The following is a 19321-nucleotide window of genomic DNA, read 5'->3' as shown; positions in this document are numbered from 1 at the left end:
TAATGTAAACAACTTTTCAACTCATAAGTCTTCTAACGCACAACTTTAATCACTTCTTCTATACAAGTTTTCTTGACTCATTATGCTTAAATAATCACTTGTGTATAAGTTCATGTAGACAATAAAAATCTACAGTTACGGAATGGACGGATCTTGTGAGATTGAGGCCAGTAATGATCTGTTGGACCTACACACAGAAAGAAGCAAGCGCAAAGCTCACGGGGACATTGGTGTGGTGTCTGTCGTAGGCACTCCGACGCTCAAGTTAGCGCGGCTTAGGAGACTATTTAGTGAGGGCTAAGGGAGGAAAGTTTACCGGAATCTTGTCAGAGACTAGAACTACGACAAAGGTGACGATGGTTCTTGAGAGCAAGAACTTTTAGGAGCAAGTAGGTGGTATTGAGATTGAATGAATAATGGTAGGTCAGACCTCTGTTTATATAGTGAGCCTAGGAGCTTGAATCCTAGTAGAACTTTAAGTTCATAATGATGGAGTTTGAGTAAATAGGAAAGTCTTGATTTACTTGCCTTTGTAGGAGTAAGATTCTGGATCTTGGATGAATTAGAATGTAGATGAAATCCTAATGATGGAATCTATAGATGAATTAGGATATGAGTGGAACTGGGTGTTCATTAGAGCAACCATGGGTCGATGAGCCAGAGCCCAAATGGGTTTATGACGAGACCCAACTTCGAGGTATGACCTTATTAGTAGTTGAATGATCTATTTCGTGAGTAGCTCGATTTGTGTAATGGGCTGACTCATAGCGTGGATCTTAGTGTAAGTCCAACCAAAATTAGGTCTTGGCACAAGGTCATACAATAGATGTTTCATGTTTGAGCTTGATAAGGTCCGTTATGAATTTTGGCCAATACAATCCGTATGACCTATAATACTCTAATAACAATGACTATGTTATCCTTATTCTATTTAAATTGATAAAAAATTCCTAGCATTTGACAACCAAGGGTTTATTGCTATTAGATATACTTCTCGGGATTTTTTTACATTAGGGATAACTTAGGTTCACCTAATATTCAATAATCCTCTTCTTTTTGTTTTTATTTGCAAAGACCATATTGCAATTTCCAGGAACTTTCCTTGTCAATATCAAGGCCAAGTTCAATAAAAAAACTCAAATATCCCTTACATATGCAAATACANATCTGATGGTTGTGTCATAATTCACTTCTCAACAACTTTATAATGTGGTCAATTGCTTGTTCATCAAGACGTATAGTATGTCTCCTCATTGGCTTAGAGACTGGTGAAGATTGATTGACGGCTGTTTCTGTGTCACAGAATTGACTTTTCCTGGCCTTACTACCATTTTAGCTAAATATGTGTATGGGCATACTCAGGGTTCTAATAGTCCAGAATCGATAAGGTTTCTTAGAGGCTACTATTCATTGTCTTGCCTTTCATCTGGTCTTATCACTTTTACTTCATAATTTCATTCTATCTGTGTTGATATATATTATTTTCTTGGATAACAATGTTCTTGTGTTATTTTAGTTATTATGAAATTAAAGAATGGTGGTTATTTTGATGGTTATTTGGACATTTGGTGGTTATTTTGATGTTCTCTGTTCAATTGATGGTTATTTTGATTGGATAAATTGCAAATTTTGCCTTGTTTTGTGGTTATTTTGATGTTTTCTGTTGAATAATTGATGGTTATTTTTATGGGATCAATCACAAATTTTGCCTTGACTGCTGGTTACTTTGATGTTCTCTATTCAGTTGACAGAATATTAAAGAATGATATATTTTTTTTGTATAGGGTATTATTCTAGCGATGATTTCAAGTGTAGAGTTAATGTTAGAAAGATGGAGATATCATGAAGGCAAGAAGATTGAAGTATTCTAGGAATTTACGATTTTGGCAGCATAAATTATTTTCAGGACAACTTTTGGAAGCAACAAGATAGAATGGGAAATATATGAAATTTTTGTAATTTGTGGCTATTTGGTTTTACACTTTGCTTCTCTTTTAATTCTATAGTACTATTTTTTTGTCTTTGCACAAAGTTTGTGGAAACCTACTTTCTTGGTATTGAATTCCCTATGCTTAGTGGTTTTCAATTGACAATTTTTTTTTTTTTATATAAATTCGTTAGTAATACTAGTACTTTGTTTTATTTAGGTTTAAATTGACAAAATTGAAGTATAAATGTCAATGTAGGGTTGCAGCAACTATAAGGATAAAATGGTAATTTTACAGGTTTTAATATTTTAAAAATCCAACGGTAACTTCATACATTTGAAACGTTATTTTTAATAAAAAAAGGATAAATTGGTAACTGAATTTTCATAAAAGTTGAGGGCATACTAGTGATTTCATTTTTAAAGAGTGGGTATTTTGGTAATTGATTTGTTGATATTAAAAAAATAATAAAAAATAATAAAGTCAAATATATAAGGGTATTTTTGTCTTTTCAGTCAAATATTAACAGAAAACACTAACAGGACCTAACGGAGGGTGGGAAAATGTCGTTTTGAAACTTAATGGGTGGGAAAGTGTTGTTTTGCCTAACCTTGGGGGTGAAAAAGTCATTCTCCCTTTGAGTAAATAGGAAAGTCTTGATTTACTTGCCTTTGTAGGAGTAAGAGTCCTAATTCATGTAAGATTCCGGATCTTGGATGAATTAGAATGTAGATGAAACCCTTAGATGTATTAGGATGAAGATTGAATCTATAGATGAATTAGGATATGAGTAGAACTGGGTGTTCTTTAGAGCAACCATGGGTCGATGAGCCAGAGCCCAAATGGGTTTATGACGAGACCCAACTTCAAGGTATGATCTTACTAGTAGTTGAATGATCTATTTCGTGAGTAGCTCGATTTGTGTAATGGGCTGACTCATAGCGTGGATCTTAGCGTAAGTCCAACCAAAATTAGGTCTTGGCACAAGGTCATACAATAGATGTTTCGTGTTTGAACTTGATAAGGCCCGTTACGAATTTTGGCCAATACAATCCGTATGACCTATAACACTCTAATAACAATGACTATGTTATCCTTATTCTATTTAAATTGATAAAAACTTCCTAGCATTTGACAACCAAGGGTTTATTGCTATTAGATATACTTCACGGGATTTTTTTACATTAGGGATAACTTAGGTTCACCTAATATTCAATAATCCTCTTCTTTTTGTTTTTATTTGCAAAGACCATATTGCAATTTCCAGGAACTTTCCTTGTCAATATCAAGGCCAAGTTCAATAAAAAAACTCAAATATCCCTTACATATGCAAATACACCCGTTTCTGCTATTTCTTTTTTCCCAAATCATATTGAGACTGCAATTTATCCATTGAAAAACATTATATTTCGCGCAATAATTTAGTGAAAATTTTATTTAAAAAATAATATAGTACTAATATATATATATATAAGAACAAAATAAATACTTGAAGATTATAATGTACTAAAATATTTTAAAAAATTGTTCCATCTCCTTGATTAATAACTTTATTCTATTATGCATTAATAAATTGCTTTGAATTAATACTTAAAACATCACGAAAAAAAAAAACATAACATTTTTTTTAAGATTTAGCTAAGATACTACAAACTTCTCCTGCATGTCTTAAAATCGAAAGTTCAATAAAATTTCTTATGAATATAAAATGAAATTCCTTAAAAAGTTCCTTTGTAGAAAACAAATTAATGAGATTTGTAAAGTATATTTTCTACTAATGAACTCTTAAAAAAAAAAAAAAACCTTACTTTCATTATTATTTATCTACTTATTTTAGAAATGTAACACATCATGATCATTTCTTTATTGGATTTTAAGTTTAAGGGTTGAGATTTTTTTTTTTTAAATTAAATTAAAAAAAAAAAAAAAGATAAGATCACATGAGTTTTCAAAAAATTTATTCCTTTAATTTGGCCCCTTGGCTTTGTACTGACATAAATTAATACAAATTAATGTTTCATTTTTGTCCCGTACTCGATTCTCTCTTTAACCGTCCACAACTCGCCTACCATATTCGAAAACACGTGTACGCCCAAGATTCGACAAGCACGGGACAACGGTACTCGAAGCAGTAGCCAATCGCATCTCGCCAATCAATGATCTGTTTTGTTTCACGGCTCTTCATGGGCTCTGCTCTTTCGCCAGTGCACAACGACACTAGAGAGAAATATTCAGGTACGCGATGGATCACCGAATCTTTCTCTAGAAATCTCTACTTTAATTTCATAATTTTGTTTACGGGATCTGAAAATTATCATTTCGACATTTTTTCTCATTCGATTTTGAAGCGAAATTGGTAAGTATTCGGAAGTTATTTCGTTAAATTTCTCGATTTTAAGTGTTCTATTTCATTTCTTATTTAAAAAAAAAAATTGAGTGGTTTTTAATTTTGCTAGAAACTTCAAATTTTTGCGGAATTTTTACTATAATTGAAGTAGATTTGAGCGGTTTGATCTGTTCGAACTGATTTTTGAGGACTTTGTTATGTAGATTCTCGCTCTGTTACTAAGATTTTGTGTGAATGTGGAGGAAATTTTGAGTTAGATTTATTGAATTTGATTTGTTTTATGTGGATTTCTATTGTAGGTCTCTAAATTGGTGGTGAAATTTTGTTAGGTTTTCGGATCAATGGAGCCTGCTGAACTAACCACAGAACAGGTTGGTGATCCCTTTTGGTTTATTTGAATGTTTTTGTGATGGATTTGTGTTTGAATTTAATGTATAACTGAGTTCTTGTTGTGGATCGTGACATTTTGTTGTGTTGTCTAAAGATATTTTACTGGAAATGCGTGAAACAAGAAGATAAGTGTCAAGAAATCGGCCAACTGATTAGCTGAATATGATACATTAAAGCGTGTAATTAATTGTAGGTTGGGTCTGTTATAAAATGAAAAAATAAAAATAAAAATAAAAAAGTTTTAGGTGTAGTGTATTGGGGGGAAAGACATTGGAAACAATTAATATTTTGTATATTTTTTAATGGGGATCAGCTTATGAATACATGGTAATGTAGTGTTAACTTCATGATAGCTAATACAGCCAGATACCATTAGATATTGTGTGGAAAGTTAACTTGATCTTTGGTTCTTGTAGAGGTTTTATCCTGTTTAATTGTTCTTCTGATGGTTTCTTCTTTTACAGGAAGTGAATTTAATCTGTATTTCGATTAACACGTTATTTTGTTTTAAAGGTTCTAAGGAGGGATATCCCTTGGGAGACATACATGACAACTAAGCTGATATCAGGAACGGGTCTTCAGCTGTTAAGACGATATGATAAAAAATCTGAAAGTTACAGGGCACAGTTGCTGGATGATGTAATGTTTTATAGCTCTTTTTAATTTTTGGTGTCTAATTGTAATTTCAGGGGAAGATTTATCTGAATCATAGTATAAAATGATATTTTAAATTATCAGTGGTGTTACTGACGAGTCAATTGACTGTCTCAGGATGGTCTATCATATGTTCGGGTGTTTGTTAGCATTTTGCGAGATATATTTAAGGAGGAAACAGTAGAGTATGTTCTGGCTTTGATTGATGAAATGCTTACAGGTAACTGGAATAATGTTGGTCTTTTGGTCGCTTAAACATTGTAACAGATTAACATCTTGTTTATTTTAACTTTGGCAGCAAATCCAAAGAGAGCCAGATTATTCCATGATAACTCTCTTGCAGATGAAGATACTTATGAACCTTTCTTAAGTTGAGTATCTATGCAAAAATGTTTGTGATGTTGAATTGTAATTGATTTTCTGCTATCTTTTCTTATTTACCCTAATATGTTTTGCTTATACTCTTTCCTAGATTTTAAAATTCTCTATTGTCTGCATTCCTTTTAGAGATATCATGTTACATAACACACACCTAAATATGCATGTGCTCATTTTTTTTAAGGAGTTCTTGTTTATCAATATTTTATGACTTGTAGTTATCCATTTTCTATTCTTTGTTTCTCTTTCTGAAAATTGGAGAAGTATACTAATTTGTTTATATGAAATTTTTTTTTTTTGCAAACAATCTATGGCTAGCTTTCTTATGCTATTAAAAATGATGAAAAACTAAAACAATCTGCAATTTGGTTTATTTTCAGATTGCTCTGGAAAGGCAACTGGTTCATACAAGAAAAGAGCTGCAAAATATTGGCTTTGATTGTAAGGTAGTTGAAACATGATCCATCTACCCAAAGACTGCAAAATTTTAAGAAATCAACCAAATGGAGTGCTACATTCAGTTATTAACTGTGCAACCTTTTATGTAATCATAGTGCTAGGCCAAAATCACAAGATGGTCCAGTCTCAAATGGAGAAGCCTCAAATTCAAAGAGAAAATCAACAACCATTGATGATGTTTTAAAAGGATTGGTTGAATGGCTTTGTGCACAGGTTAGTATGTAGCTTTTGGTTATATGTTTCTTTCCATGCAGCTGGTGGCTGGTGCCTAAGTCATTTCTCATGACAAAAATTTGACACCAAAGCGCTTGTTGAATGCTTAAGCACTTCAGTGGTCTTCTCCATGATTTAGATAAGAGGAAATATAAGGAAAAGTACACTTAAAACGAACAATATACGGCCTATTTGAAGCCTTAAATATTCATTTATGATTAGCAATATTTTCAGTTTCTGTAAGAAAATAAACCGGTGTTTTTCTTTTTCTCCTTAACAATAGTATTTAGGGGTATTTTTGTAGCTTTTAGGTTTGGGATGGATTAAATGGTAGCCCTTGAGTCCTTAAGATTCAGAAGCAGGAATTTTACATCTTGATGTAGTGCTCTAAATTTGAATTAATACTAAGTTACAGAATTTTGGCTGCTTTTAAGCTCATTTAGGGTTGGTTGCGTGATGCTTCCATGATCCTGTATCTGATGTTTACAACAAATTCCTTATCTTTCTTATTTTCTTTGTAATTTTCTTCAATCTGTATAACTATAACGTGCCATAGTTCATTTAATTTTATCATGATACATCCCAAATTCAACAACTCTATCTTCCATGTAAGATCCTTGTTTTCCCTATTTAGTTGAGAGATTCTGTGATTTTAGCTCTATCATCGTATGTCAAGGCTCCTTACTCCCTTGAATGTTCACCAAGTCTTTAGTGAAAACATTGGACTTTTTTGTTAAATTGGAATAATGACAACGTTTCACTGCGATATATGAGTCCAGACTTGGTCTGCAATGTTTTTTCAAGTTCTTCATTGTGTTGAACTTTTCTCTAACTGATCCTCCTTTGTCCATTTTTTTAAGTGCTGTTTCAATATTTGTTAGTAGATGTTATAGACATACTCCTGATGCCCAATGTCATATGTAGTTGAAGAATCCTTCCCATCCTGGTCGTGGCATTCCGGTTGCTGTCAATTGCCTTGCAGCATTATTGAAGGAACCTCTGGTGAGATCTTCTTTTGTTCAAGCTGATGGGGTGAAGTTGTTGACTCCATTAATTTCTCCTGCATCAACCCAGCAATCTATCCAGGTAAATTTTTCAAATTCTGGGTTGTGTAATTACTGATTTTTGAAGACTGGAGTTGGTCCATTCCCAATGCTGGCTGTAGCAGGCTCAATGGCATTTGGGAAACTCCCCATTATTATCCTGAAACTTCTTAGTCCTGGAACTGATAAATGAAGTTGCTCGTGCTTCAATTTTATTGAGTAGACATTATTTGAACCAAAAAGTTTCTCTAACTGACAGCTTATTCTCTGTTACAGCTTCTTTATGAAACATGTCTCTGTGTTTGGCTGTTATCTTTCTATGAGCCTGCAATTGAGTACTTGGCAACTACAAGAACTCTGCCACGACTAATTGAGGTTGTTAAGAGTTCCACAAAAGAGAAGGTTAGGCTTTGTTTTTGTCTAATTCATATTCATTTTGACTTCATTTAGTGTATACTTGCTTCACTTTAATGAGTTATGCATGATCTGATAGTTATGAAGATGGGAATTCTTATTTTACCAGGTTGTCAGGGTGGTTGTCTTGACCCTTAGGAACTTGCTCCCCAAAGGTACTTTTGCTGCCCATATGATAGACCTTGGGCTACCTCAAATTGTACAAAGTTTAAAAGCACAAGCCTGGAGTGATGAGGTAAGAGAAGTTACTGCCTACATACTACCATTTACTATTGTGGCTGATTGTTCATTTACTTACTTAGTCAATACATCAAGATGAAGGGAGATCATGAAGCTGTCTACTAGTGATCAGTAAATTGCTATAATGACTAGATATTACTTTGTTTTATTTTTTAATTTATTATTATTATTATTTTTTTTTTTTTTGGACTTATTTTTTTACTGTTGATGTAGTAGAAATATTGTTTTTGCTTTCTTCCAGACAATACTGTTGACATTGTTGTTTTGTTTATTATTTATGTTTAAGAGTTTACTTTATAGTTTATAGCTTGTAGAAGGTATGCTCACTGGACTTGTCATACCCTAACCCTGGTGTCAACTATACAGTTTCAGTTTCAAATTTGTATTATTAAGCTTTATTACCATCTTCTTTCTGTGGCTTAATATGTTTTCCTCCCCATATCAATTAGCATTCCTCTTGGTTTTCCCCTGTTTTTTGTTGCACAGCTTAACTCAAATCTCTCCTTCTTCCTGTTTAAGGTTTACTTTGACAACTTTTCATTTGTCATTTCTATATATACTATCTTTGACAATTTAAGACTTTTATTATACCTGTTTTATCCTACTTTTATTAATTTCTGTCTGCCTTCTATAATTCTTACGTTTCATTTGTCAGAGCAACCTCAATCACTTGTGTTCTTTAAGCTACAGCATTTTTCTTTGGGTCCTAAATATTCCAACTTATTAAGCCTTGCTCCTTTTATCATTTGTTTTCTTTTATATTTATCCTCATCATTACTGCTTGTTGGAAGTCTGATCACTCTCCCACATCTCTTTCTCAGTGTGTTATATATGAACTGCGTCTCTGGCAATATCCTCCGTACTAATCACATTTTGTTATCCAGTGCAAAATTTAGATACCAATCATTCATCTTACTCGAAACTTTATATTGAGCATGAATGTAATTACACTAGTCTTGTGATTCAGCTGAGTCTCAACTTCAGTTGCTGAATTTTTTTTACCCTTTTCAGTCACCATATATTCCCCTTGCTGCTGTTTTTCTAAACACATTTGGATCTTTTATAGGATTTATTGGAGGCACTGAACCAACTGGAGGAAGGTTTGAAGGATAACATTAAGAGGTTGAGTTCTTTTGATAAGTACAAGCAAGAAGTTCTCCTCGGTCATCTTGATTGGTCTCCCATGCACAAAGATCCTTTATTCTGGCGTGATAACATTAATAACTTTGAAGAGAATGATTTCCAGGTAATTTTTCAGTCCTTACGGACAGTTTCTTCCACCCTAAACTCCCCGCTTTTTTTATTTGTCTGATAGTTTTTGATCATTTTGTTTGAGAAAATTACTAGACTTCTGTAATACTTATACATTATCTTCTGTCTCAGATTCTAAGGGTCCTCATAACGATTTTGGATACATCCAGTGATTCAAGAGCTCTCGCTGTTGCTTGCTTTGATCTCTCACAGTTCATCCAGCACCATCCAGCTGGGCGGATCATAGTAACAGACCTCAAGGCCAAGGAACGGGTGATGAAATTGATGAACCATGAGAACGCAGAGGTTACCAAAAACTCTCTACTCTGCATTCAAAGGCTTTTCCTAGGCGCCAAATATGCAAGCTTTTTGCAGGTTTAGTTCAATCTCCATGGATTAAGATGGTTTGTGGTTTGTATCATCTATCATGGAAATAGTTGCAAGGAATTGCTTCGAATATCGGCTCTTTAGGTGTTCATTGTTCATCTATTATTGTCGAGTAATGAATGTATCAGGGCTCTTATTTCCTGAGAAAGTTCAGCCATGAAAATGCTGTGAAGAATTAATTTATTTATTGTATTGTGGAAATTTATTTTTGGACTTTGAGCTGCTGAATAAAATTTGTGTCTGTATTTTTTGGGGTTGTAATTATGTGAGATTTTCAGCTGATAAATAACGCTTTACCTTTCCAATAATGTTTTAGTTTTCATGCATATATGTTACCCTTTTCTATTGTTCAATTATTTTTTTTTAAACCAAGGTGTCAAGGCTAGTTTACACGTACGGGTAACTCAACTAGTCAGGTGAGTTTTTTCTATTGTTCATGCTATTATAGTTTTTCAACTTTGTTTTGTTTGCTGACCTCATTTTATTATTTCATTACTTTTGGGTTGTAGTTACATGAGATTTTCAGCCTATTATTAGAAAGAAAAAAAATCTGATTTTTCTGGTAAGATAGTTCAAGGATGTTGAAGAAATCAGGTATTTGATATATATATTATATATTACAAGATAAAATATAGCCCCTTTCAATAGATTTGATTTATCATAAATGTTTCTTCCAATGGTATACCAGATGGATTATATTGATTGCATTGATAATCGTATAATATTTCACTTCTTAGTATGTAGGTACCATATAATGTTGTATAGGGATGTCAGTTTTCCAGGCCCGGCCGGATTTGACCGGGTCTAGACCCAGCCCGGATAGATGAGCAGCAAACTTGGATTCGGGTGAATACCCGGGATTTGAAATCCTGGGCCAGGGGGCAGGCTGGTTTTACCCGGATCCGCGTCTGAAGATGTCTTTTTCCAACAATGCGCAAACAATTATTAAATATATTTTAATTTAGATTCAATACTTCATTAAACAACACAAGTAAAGAAAAATTTGTTAAGCAAAACAAAAATCTATTAAGATAACATAATTCAGGCAAAATTCAAAACTTTGAGAATTTCGTAATCTTACACAAACACAAGGAAATCATTTCTCATAGGATTAAACACAAGCAAAACAGTTTTCGTAGGATTGGTCTTACTCATACACATAAAGTAAGTTAAAATTGAAACTCATACATTATCTACAAAACTAAAGCTTTTTGATAAGCTTAAACTGACTGAAGGCTTATACTCAGTGGGTAGAAAAAGCTACATTTCAATTTCGGTGATGCAATAGCCAACCACAACTACCTTTCTTGTGATTGATGTGATGCAGCATAGTAATGTGCTTGACAGTTTGAGAAGAAACATCAACTACCTTGGTGGGTGTTGGTTGCGATGGAGGTGAGGTGATGGTTGTCTATTGGTCTTTTTGAATCTGTTCATTCCTGTGAAGAAACAAATTTTAGGGTTTTTTTTTTTTTTTTTCAATTGAAAATTTATATATAATAGAATCTTTCATTAATGATATTCTATATAAAAATAACTTTCATGTATTCAAGTTACGTTACATTGGTATAGGGTTTGAAATTTTATTTAATTACTATAGACTCCAGAAATTCTGGTTAGTTTATTAAGAACACTTTTTTTTCTATAGAGACTTTATAATTTTTAGGGCGAACAACAACTTCTCACCCAAGGTTTGGCCTAACGACAAGTTCCCACCCAAAAAGTTTTAAAACGGCAGTTTCCCAGCCACCGTTAATATCTGTTAGTGAAATATGTTAATTGACATTGATAGTCACTATACTGGCGAAAATACCCTTTACTCTTTGAATCCAAATCCTCGATCTCATTCGGTGAGAACCACATCCGGTTGGGTGCGATTCTAGCCTCCACCAACTCCAAACCCGCCAACAAAACCACCACATACAACCATCACAAGCACCACAAATTACAAATACTTTCAACCCAAATCAGTAATATATTAAACAATTTAATCACACAACACAAAGTACATATTATCGATCAATCATCAGAAAGTCAAAAACTGAAAGGAAAAAAATTCAAATTCTTCATGTGATGTTCTCTAGGTTTGCGCAAGGGTGAATGGGTGGAAAATGAGGAGTTGGAGAAAGGGGTGGAGGAGGAAATGGTGGCAGGTTTGGTAGAGGTGTAGGTGCAAGTGAATCGAGACGAGAGGAGGATGGGGAGATGAAGAAGATGAAGATAGGAGTAGTTTAGGGTTTTTTTGCTTATATATAGGGGGCAAAATGACATAACTACTTTTTGACTATTTTTGAATTTAGGGGTGGAAACTATCATTTTGAAATTTTTCGGATGGGAACTTGTCATTAGGCCAAACCTTAAGGGGAACTTGTCGTTCGCTCATAATTTTTGTCTAAACTAATTATCCGTACAATTGTTGAAAGTAATTAATGAAAAGCTTAGAAAACATTAAGATTATATATATATATGACTTACTTGATCATTTGGACTAAGGTGTTTGTATAGGCAAACTGATTTGACACCTCGGTAAAAAAAAAAAAAAGTCTACACATATAAACTCTATTTATTCCCCGTATTAGAGCTAGGGGTGTTTGGTTCCGGGTACCTTGCATTTTTTGAAGGAACCAGAACCAGAACCGACGGTTCCTTGAAATTTGGAACCAGAACCGGAACCGACGGTTCCGGTTCCTAGGTACCCAGAACCAGAACCTGTAACAACGATTCTGGTTCTGGTTATGGGTACCCTGTAAAATTACTATGACCCCCCAAAAGTTTTTAAAATGACAAAAAAACCCTTAAAAACTTATAATACCCCCCCACCGAACACTTGTTAACAAAAATAAAATTACAAATTATAAATTCAAAATTACAAACTCCATTACTTTGTAAAGGTAGATTCTCAAAAATCAAACCAACTTAGTTTAAATGTTATGAAATATAAATATAAATGTATCCACATTACTTTTTCTACAAAAGTTTTTATTTACCCCCCTAATCTTTAATTTTATTTTATATTAGTCTCGGTTCCTGGTTCCGATTCCTAACTATAGGAACTAAAATCGAAACATACCCATTGACGGTTGGTTCTAGGTAGAAACTGGAACCTCGGGTACTCGCCGATTCCGGTTCTAACAGGTTCTTTTGAACACCCTTAATTTGAGCATCTCTAAATGACTCTTTATATGACTTAAACTTTTTATTATAAATAGTCCATCCATAAAAATAAGAGTCCAATAGACTCTTTATCTTTAAAATATAAATTAAAAAATCAGTTTGGCTCTCTATGTCTAAAGAGTCAAATTTTACTCTCTATCCTAATTTTAATTAATAAACTATAATTTTTTATAAATTTTATTTATTATTTTTCTCTTTTATTAAGTCTCTTTTTTTAAAATAAAAAATATTTTTATTAAATTAAATAGTCTATTAGATTTGAATAAAAATTATGTTGTTTATATTTAAAAAAAGTGTGAAAATACTATTTATTTATAAGAGTGATACTCTCCCAGATAAAGAGCACAGTTGAAATGCTCTTAGACCTGTCTTACAGAGAGCAATGGAGAATGGGAAAGTGAAAGAGAAAGAGAACGAGCAAGAGACTGAGAAATTATGCAAGAGGTGTTATCAAACTTACACTTCTCAATCCAACACCTCTTCTTCTTGCCGCTTCCATCCTTCCTTTTTTGTCTGCCGTCGTCACGACGACCAAAAAAGGTCACTCCCCCTGTCTCTTTCTCTCTTTATATTGTTCTTTCATCAGTCTTTTGAATACCCTTTTGTTCTATTTGAATGTTTTTACCGAGATAGATTGAAGATTATTACATTCTGATTCTTCTGAATGTATTGTTCAGCGAATCGAATGGTGTGTTTATGACTGCACTTTTGAATACCCTTTTGTTCTATTAGGTTCTCTTTTTTGTACCTTTTCGCGGTCAAGTTATCTACCTTCATTGCAAATACGCTGTGATGATTGATAAATAGAAATAGTATTTAATCTATCATTTTGTCCTACAAATTGTCGTGCTCAGTTTATAATTTGTTTGATTGCGGAGGAATATGAGAAATTTAAATTTAAATTTAAAATGTTTTGACTGCTGCAATCACTAAATTCATTATAATGATGGTGCCACCTGGTCTTCATTAGAGATTAGGGGATTTATGGGTGGTGGCCAGTGCTACTGGAAATTGTAGTGATGTTAATATCTTTACGTTTGTAGCTCTATGGCTGGCTTAGATGACTCGATAGTTGTTAGAGTGTGACCATCAGTACCTTTTCTCTACTAATCGTGGATATTGTGCTACATTATCTGACTTGAGCATCACTGCTATGGATGACATTCTTGACTCCGCACAGGCATATGTAGATATTAACGTGTAATCAGCTTCTGGTTTGTGCTTAAATGCAAATATCAATCTATGGCATGAGTTTAGTGAATTTGGTAGAGACAAGTAACATGTGATGTCCAAGTTTGATTTGTCCTCTTGTTTGCAAGAACCTATGCTGACCTTCGCTCAACTGGTATTTTGGTGATGGTAAATTACATTACTCATTGAAAAAATAGAAAATGGCCTTATTGAATCCCCCTTTTAGCAATTTATAGCTCTATGGACTCTTAAAGGTACTAAAAACTCTCTAGAAACTCATTTACACAAAACACAATTTCTCCTCCTCCTAAAACTGTGCTTTAACACCATAGCTGGATTCAATAGGATCATGTAATAATGTTGTCAGACTGTCTATCACATGTAGGAATTATAAAGAGGCTAAAAGAGCATTTCTCTTAATGGCCAATTTGATAATGGAAGTTTTGGTAATTTTTGTTAAGGAAATTGATGTTAGTTGTTATCATAAGATTGTTTAGGCCTATTTATGGACCACCGAGAGTCTTGAACATTAGTCAGATGGTTACCACTATTTTCATGAACCACCATAACCTCCTTGGTGTCTTGCCATTGAGATATAACCCTTAAATGGTTTCTTTGGGTGTAAAAATTTTATGATGCACCCCATTACATCATACCTCTTACATGTGAATCATGCTATCATGGAACCACTTATACCATTAGGGTTTCCTTTTGAGCGATTTTGGTGTTTCCCCTAGTAGATGATTGAAGTGGAAAGTCTTAGGGTTCAAGCTGTAGGAGGATGCATGGCCTGCTACGTCAAGTACACAGAAAGAGCTGTGGAACCAACTGAATCTCTTACAATATTATCAAAGTTCAGTCACCACTTTGGATAGCATTGGCCTGCTGTAAGTATGGCATTATTTTTTTGAGTGTGGCAGAGGTGATGATGAGGACATTGATGGGTTGGTTAATTGTGGCAGCATGGCTGTAGTAATTTTGGTGGCAGCTTCAAACATTATCCAATCTTCATAAGCAGTGAATATTGGGTATCTGGTATAGGTGATAATCTTTATGATTGTTTAGTGGCTTCTGTTCAATGGCTGTTTTCTGTTGTTGCTACGATATATTTCTTGGGTGTCAGTAAATGAAGAGGTGTTGATAGTGGTTTTATTGTTGCTTACGAACATCGTTTGCACTTAGTATAAAGTGATTGAAGTGTGGAAGCACCATTGGCAGTCATTCTTTTGGTCATGGCTTGGGGCTGTGATGATGTTAATGGTATGGGGAAATACCATACTCTTTTATTAAATTAAAGAGGAAGGCTGTTCTGTGAGAAAGTAAGCATTGTTATGATTTTTCATATACGGTTCATATATATATATATATATATATATTTTTTTTTTTTTTCCTTTGTGATGTTTTTTCTATTAATTTCTTGTACTTAAGTTACAAGTCCTATTTCTTGGCATAATCCTCAAATTGTACTTGATGTTTTTCTGCCTCAGTTAAATTATATCTTCCTTTTTTTTTTTTATCACTATGATTATTAGAGCACACAGTTTTAAGATATCTTGTTCCTTTTTTTCCTTCTTTAGGTTGATTTTTTTGGGGGTGGGGGATTTCTTGGCAGAATACTTAAATTTTACTTGATCATTTTCTGCCTCGATTAAACTTTTTTTTTTTTGGGTGGTGGGGGGTGCACTCTCTGAAAAGTTACAATCAGACATATAATGATACATTTAGTTTAGTTCACAGTATACATCTACCAAATTCTCAGTTTGTTCCCTAGTTCTTTGACATTTATATGTATGGAAAATTTTTAATTTGCTTGGTCCCACAACCTGCAACAGAACCTTGATGAAATCCAGATCTGATAAAAGCAGGCCCAACAGCCAACTGGGAAGCAATAACAGAATTGGCAATGTCTCTTTCTCATATTCTGAATGATGAGAATTTGGTGAAATGAAAGAAATTTATAACTAGCTGATGTTCTACAATTAAAACTGAGCCGGCTTTTGGTATTTTGCTAGAAAACTTTGGGCCATGTTCTTTTCTCTTTCTGGAATCTCTTGTGTTATCACTAGAAGTGTGGTGGAATTTTTAGGACATTAAAGAGTCTCTATAGGATTGTTTTCGACTCTTTGGTTGGGAAAAAAAAAAAAAAAACAGAATGCTTTTGAATGAATGGGGCTACAAGGTTGGATCTGTTAAGCTTGTTTTCTTGCTTTGTAGTTTCCATTTAATTTATCTTTCGTGTTCTCTTGATTTTTCTATGTGTAGTTTTTTTTTTTTTCCCATTAATTTTCTTAATTTGGTTCCTTCTATTGCATATGCTTTCTGTATGTAGGATTGCGCCCTTTCTGGCTATTAGTAGTGCATAAATTTTTTTTATTTTTTCAATTGTTGGACTCCCTTTGAGGTTGTATGATAATTTGACCGACACTGTTTTCTATGCAAAGCCAAATATCTGAATTCCCCTAGGTGGAGATGAATCTAGAAAAGAGTAAACATTAATTAAATATGATATATACTAACCAGATAATTAGTGAAAACTTTTCGAAGACATGGTAGGAACTGACAGCTAACTTGTGAATGTTTAGATAATGAAGTTTTCAGGTTATATACCCTTGTGTATGTTTTTGATATGAATCTTTAGACTAACATTTGGGAATTTCATTTGCAACTAGGAGATGTCATTATTTCAATATGAGCGACGATATTTTTCTTGTAAGTTCATTTAGATACCACATGAAGTATGGACACAGACTTGTTAACTGATAGTATCTCCATTTGATTGATTGATTGATTGAAGGTACTATGAATTGGGACCTGATGATCCGCCGTATGCTGCCAAGTTCTATGATTGCTGCGGGGCCGAGGATCCAGCGGCATCTGGGTGCACCACAAGCTTCCATGTCTCATATGATGATGATTGATGTAATATTTCTCTTTTTCATCACCTGAATCTTGAGTGTACATGAAATTTGTAGTTATCTCCATGTCTCCTCCTTTCTTGGCACATACTATATGATTGTGCAACATAGTTTCTAGTTATCAGCTTTTGTCTCTTAACAATTTTGTGGTTTGTTTGGCTTCAATTTGTCTTAATGATGTTAGGTGGTAATGTAAATGGGTTTGTTCATAACATCATGGTGAATAGAAATAAGGTTCAATGGGGTTTGCTTAAAGAGCCGACTTTTAAGGTAAAATAACCAAGCCAATTGTCCCCTTATCAAGACTCTTTTTAATGGCATTTTATTTGAATATATTTATTTATTTATTTTTGTTTCTTTTTAATTTTCAATTATCTTTACTTAAAAACTAAATATTAATTTTTTTTTCTTGTTTGTTTGCAATTTATTTGTAATCTATCCTCTAAATAGTTTAGGAAATAAATTCTAATAAAAAAAATATTTATCTTTTATTATTTGTGGGAAGGTTTAATCTATAACTTTTGCTTAACACTTAAATTTTGATGAATGGATACTGATTTTGGTCAAATTTTTAATTTCATTGAGTTTTCGAGGGTTTATTTTATTTTAAAATGTCCAATTTTCTATTCAATGTAATCATAAATAATATTTGTTATGTAATTATTAGAATTTCGAATACTTAATAATAATGTTACAAATTTGAGGTTGGGCTTAGTGATTTAGTGTCAGCCCATTGGATCTTGAGGCTTGTTTGGGCTATTTTACTGGGCCTATTGGGGGTGAATTTCCCTCAACCGGCACATTTAACTATTTATTATTTATAAATAAATAAATAGATATTTGTATGTTACAATATGTTTTGGATTTATTTAATTAGGGACATTTAAACCTCCATTTTTTTAAATATCAATGGTCAAAAAAGCTTTAAAGTATCATTAATTTATAGATTTTGAATTGCAATTATTAATTACTAAAATTAATAACTTACCCTTTCATAACAAAATTAATCCCATTAATTATTTTTGGATTCTCTCATCACCATTTCAAAATAGATTTATTGTAGCTTCACCAATTTTAATACAATAAATGAAAAAGTGATGCTATTGGTTTCCATATTTTATCTCTTTGGACCCTAATTATTATTAAATTTTTAATTATAATTTTATTGCTTATTAAAATTATTAAATAAGAAATAAAAGAGTTATATGTATTTAAAAATTTTACTTCCCCTCTTTCAATCATAAAACCTAATTCTATTTTCAAACACTAAAGACGAGATTTATGCAATTGAAATATTTCTTTCATGGAACCATAATGGAGATAGAATTTATGTTTTGCAATTGTAATTTGTTTTGTTATTTTTTTCTTTACATTTTTCTTCTTCAGCATTTGTCCAAAATTTATAAGTTAGTTTGATGCATTCAAATTTTTTAATTGTTATTCTTACAATTTTGGAAATTAAAACCCAGAGTAAATGACATTATTTACCCATCCAAGGTTTGACAAATCTACAAATTTCCACCTGTGGTTTCATAAATTGCAAATCTCCACCCAATTTTAAACTCTGTCAAGGTAAATTTGCTTTGATTAGGTCTCACTAGTCAAATACTCTTTTTATCCCTTATTATAATAATGAGTAAATTAATAAATTACTTTCTAACCCTCAAATTAATAGAATTAAAAAAAACCATCACTCTTTCAAATTTATTTCAATAACACTCTCTTCTTTAACCTTCCTTTTCTCCGCGGTAGCCAGATTTGGTCGCTGAGATCTTCTTCGCCTCTCTCTCCACCTCTTTCTCTAGTCTATTTTCTCTCTCTCTTTCACCTTTCCTCTTCTCCGCAGCGGCCAGACCTCGGCAACTAGATCTGACCTTCGCCGCCTCTGTCTCTCTTCTCTTTTCTCTTTCTCTTTTTCCTTTCATCTTCTTCGTGGGGGCAAAATTTGGCCACCGGTGGTGTTGGTGGTGGTGGAGTTGGAGGCGGAGAGGAAGGGTTGGGTTGTAAGAAAATTTTAAGATGTGGAGGGTTATTTTGAAATTTTACTAATTTGGGGGAGTGAGAGAGATTAGGGTTCAATATTTTTTGGATAAAAAACCTAAATACCCTTTTAACTATTAAATTTAATACTTAAAATTTAAAATTGGGTGAGAATTTACAATTTATGAAACCATGGGTGAGAAACGTAGATTCGTCAAACCTTGGGTGGGTAAATGTCTTTAACTCTAAAAACACATGTAAATAAATTTCATTTCTAAACAGTATATTCAACTATATATATATTAAAAATATAAATAAAATGGTATTTTTGAAAGTAAATGAGGTTTATAAAGACAT

General features: G+C 33.0%; 2 protein-coding genes across 5 annotated transcripts; both read left to right on the top strand.

The window, feature by feature from the left end:
* Positions 1-4053: 4053 nt before the first annotated feature.
* Positions 4054-10039, top strand: LOC116135537 (V-type proton ATPase subunit H). 4 transcript variants are annotated; one of them, XM_031421242.1, is made up of 12 exons: positions 4054-4163; positions 4575-4646; positions 5179-5304; positions 5437-5539; positions 5618-5690; positions 6078-6143; positions 6252-6369; positions 7294-7455; positions 7689-7814; positions 7936-8061; positions 9133-9312; positions 9450-10039. In XM_031421242.1, exons 2-12 carry the CDS (start codon positions 4617-4619, stop codon positions 9696-9698), a joined length of 1359 nt encoding a protein of 452 aa, XP_031277102.1. In that variant the 5' UTR covers positions 4054-4163; positions 4575-4616; the 3' UTR covers positions 9699-10039. The 4 variants fall into 4 exon arrangements, with proteins under 4 accessions (XP_031277102.1, XP_031277104.1, XP_031277103.1 ...); XM_031421244.1 differs by having other exon boundaries at positions 4060-4163; positions 4605-4646; XM_031421243.1 differs by having other exon boundaries at positions 4131-4284.
* Positions 10040-13219: 3180 nt separating this feature from the next.
* LOC116135557 lies at positions 13220-17285 on the top strand. The gene is made up of 2 exons (XM_031421268.1): positions 13220-13418; positions 16864-17285. The coding sequence occupies exons 1-2, from the start codon at positions 13261-13263 to the stop codon at positions 16985-16987; spliced, it is 282 nt and encodes a 93-aa protein (XP_031277128.1). The 5' UTR covers positions 13220-13260; the 3' UTR covers positions 16988-17285.
* The last annotated feature ends 2036 nt before the right edge of the window (positions 17286-19321 follow it).

The sequence above is a fragment of the Pistacia vera genome, unplaced genomic scaffold (genome assembly GCF_008641045.1).
Source record: "Pistacia vera cultivar Batoury unplaced genomic scaffold, PisVer_v2 Contig300, whole genome shotgun sequence".
NCBI lineage: Eukaryota > Viridiplantae > Streptophyta > Magnoliopsida > Sapindales > Anacardiaceae > Pistacia > Pistacia vera.
The sequence above is the reverse complement of the archived record's forward strand: the minus strand, read 5'-3'. Positions and strand labels throughout refer to the sequence as shown.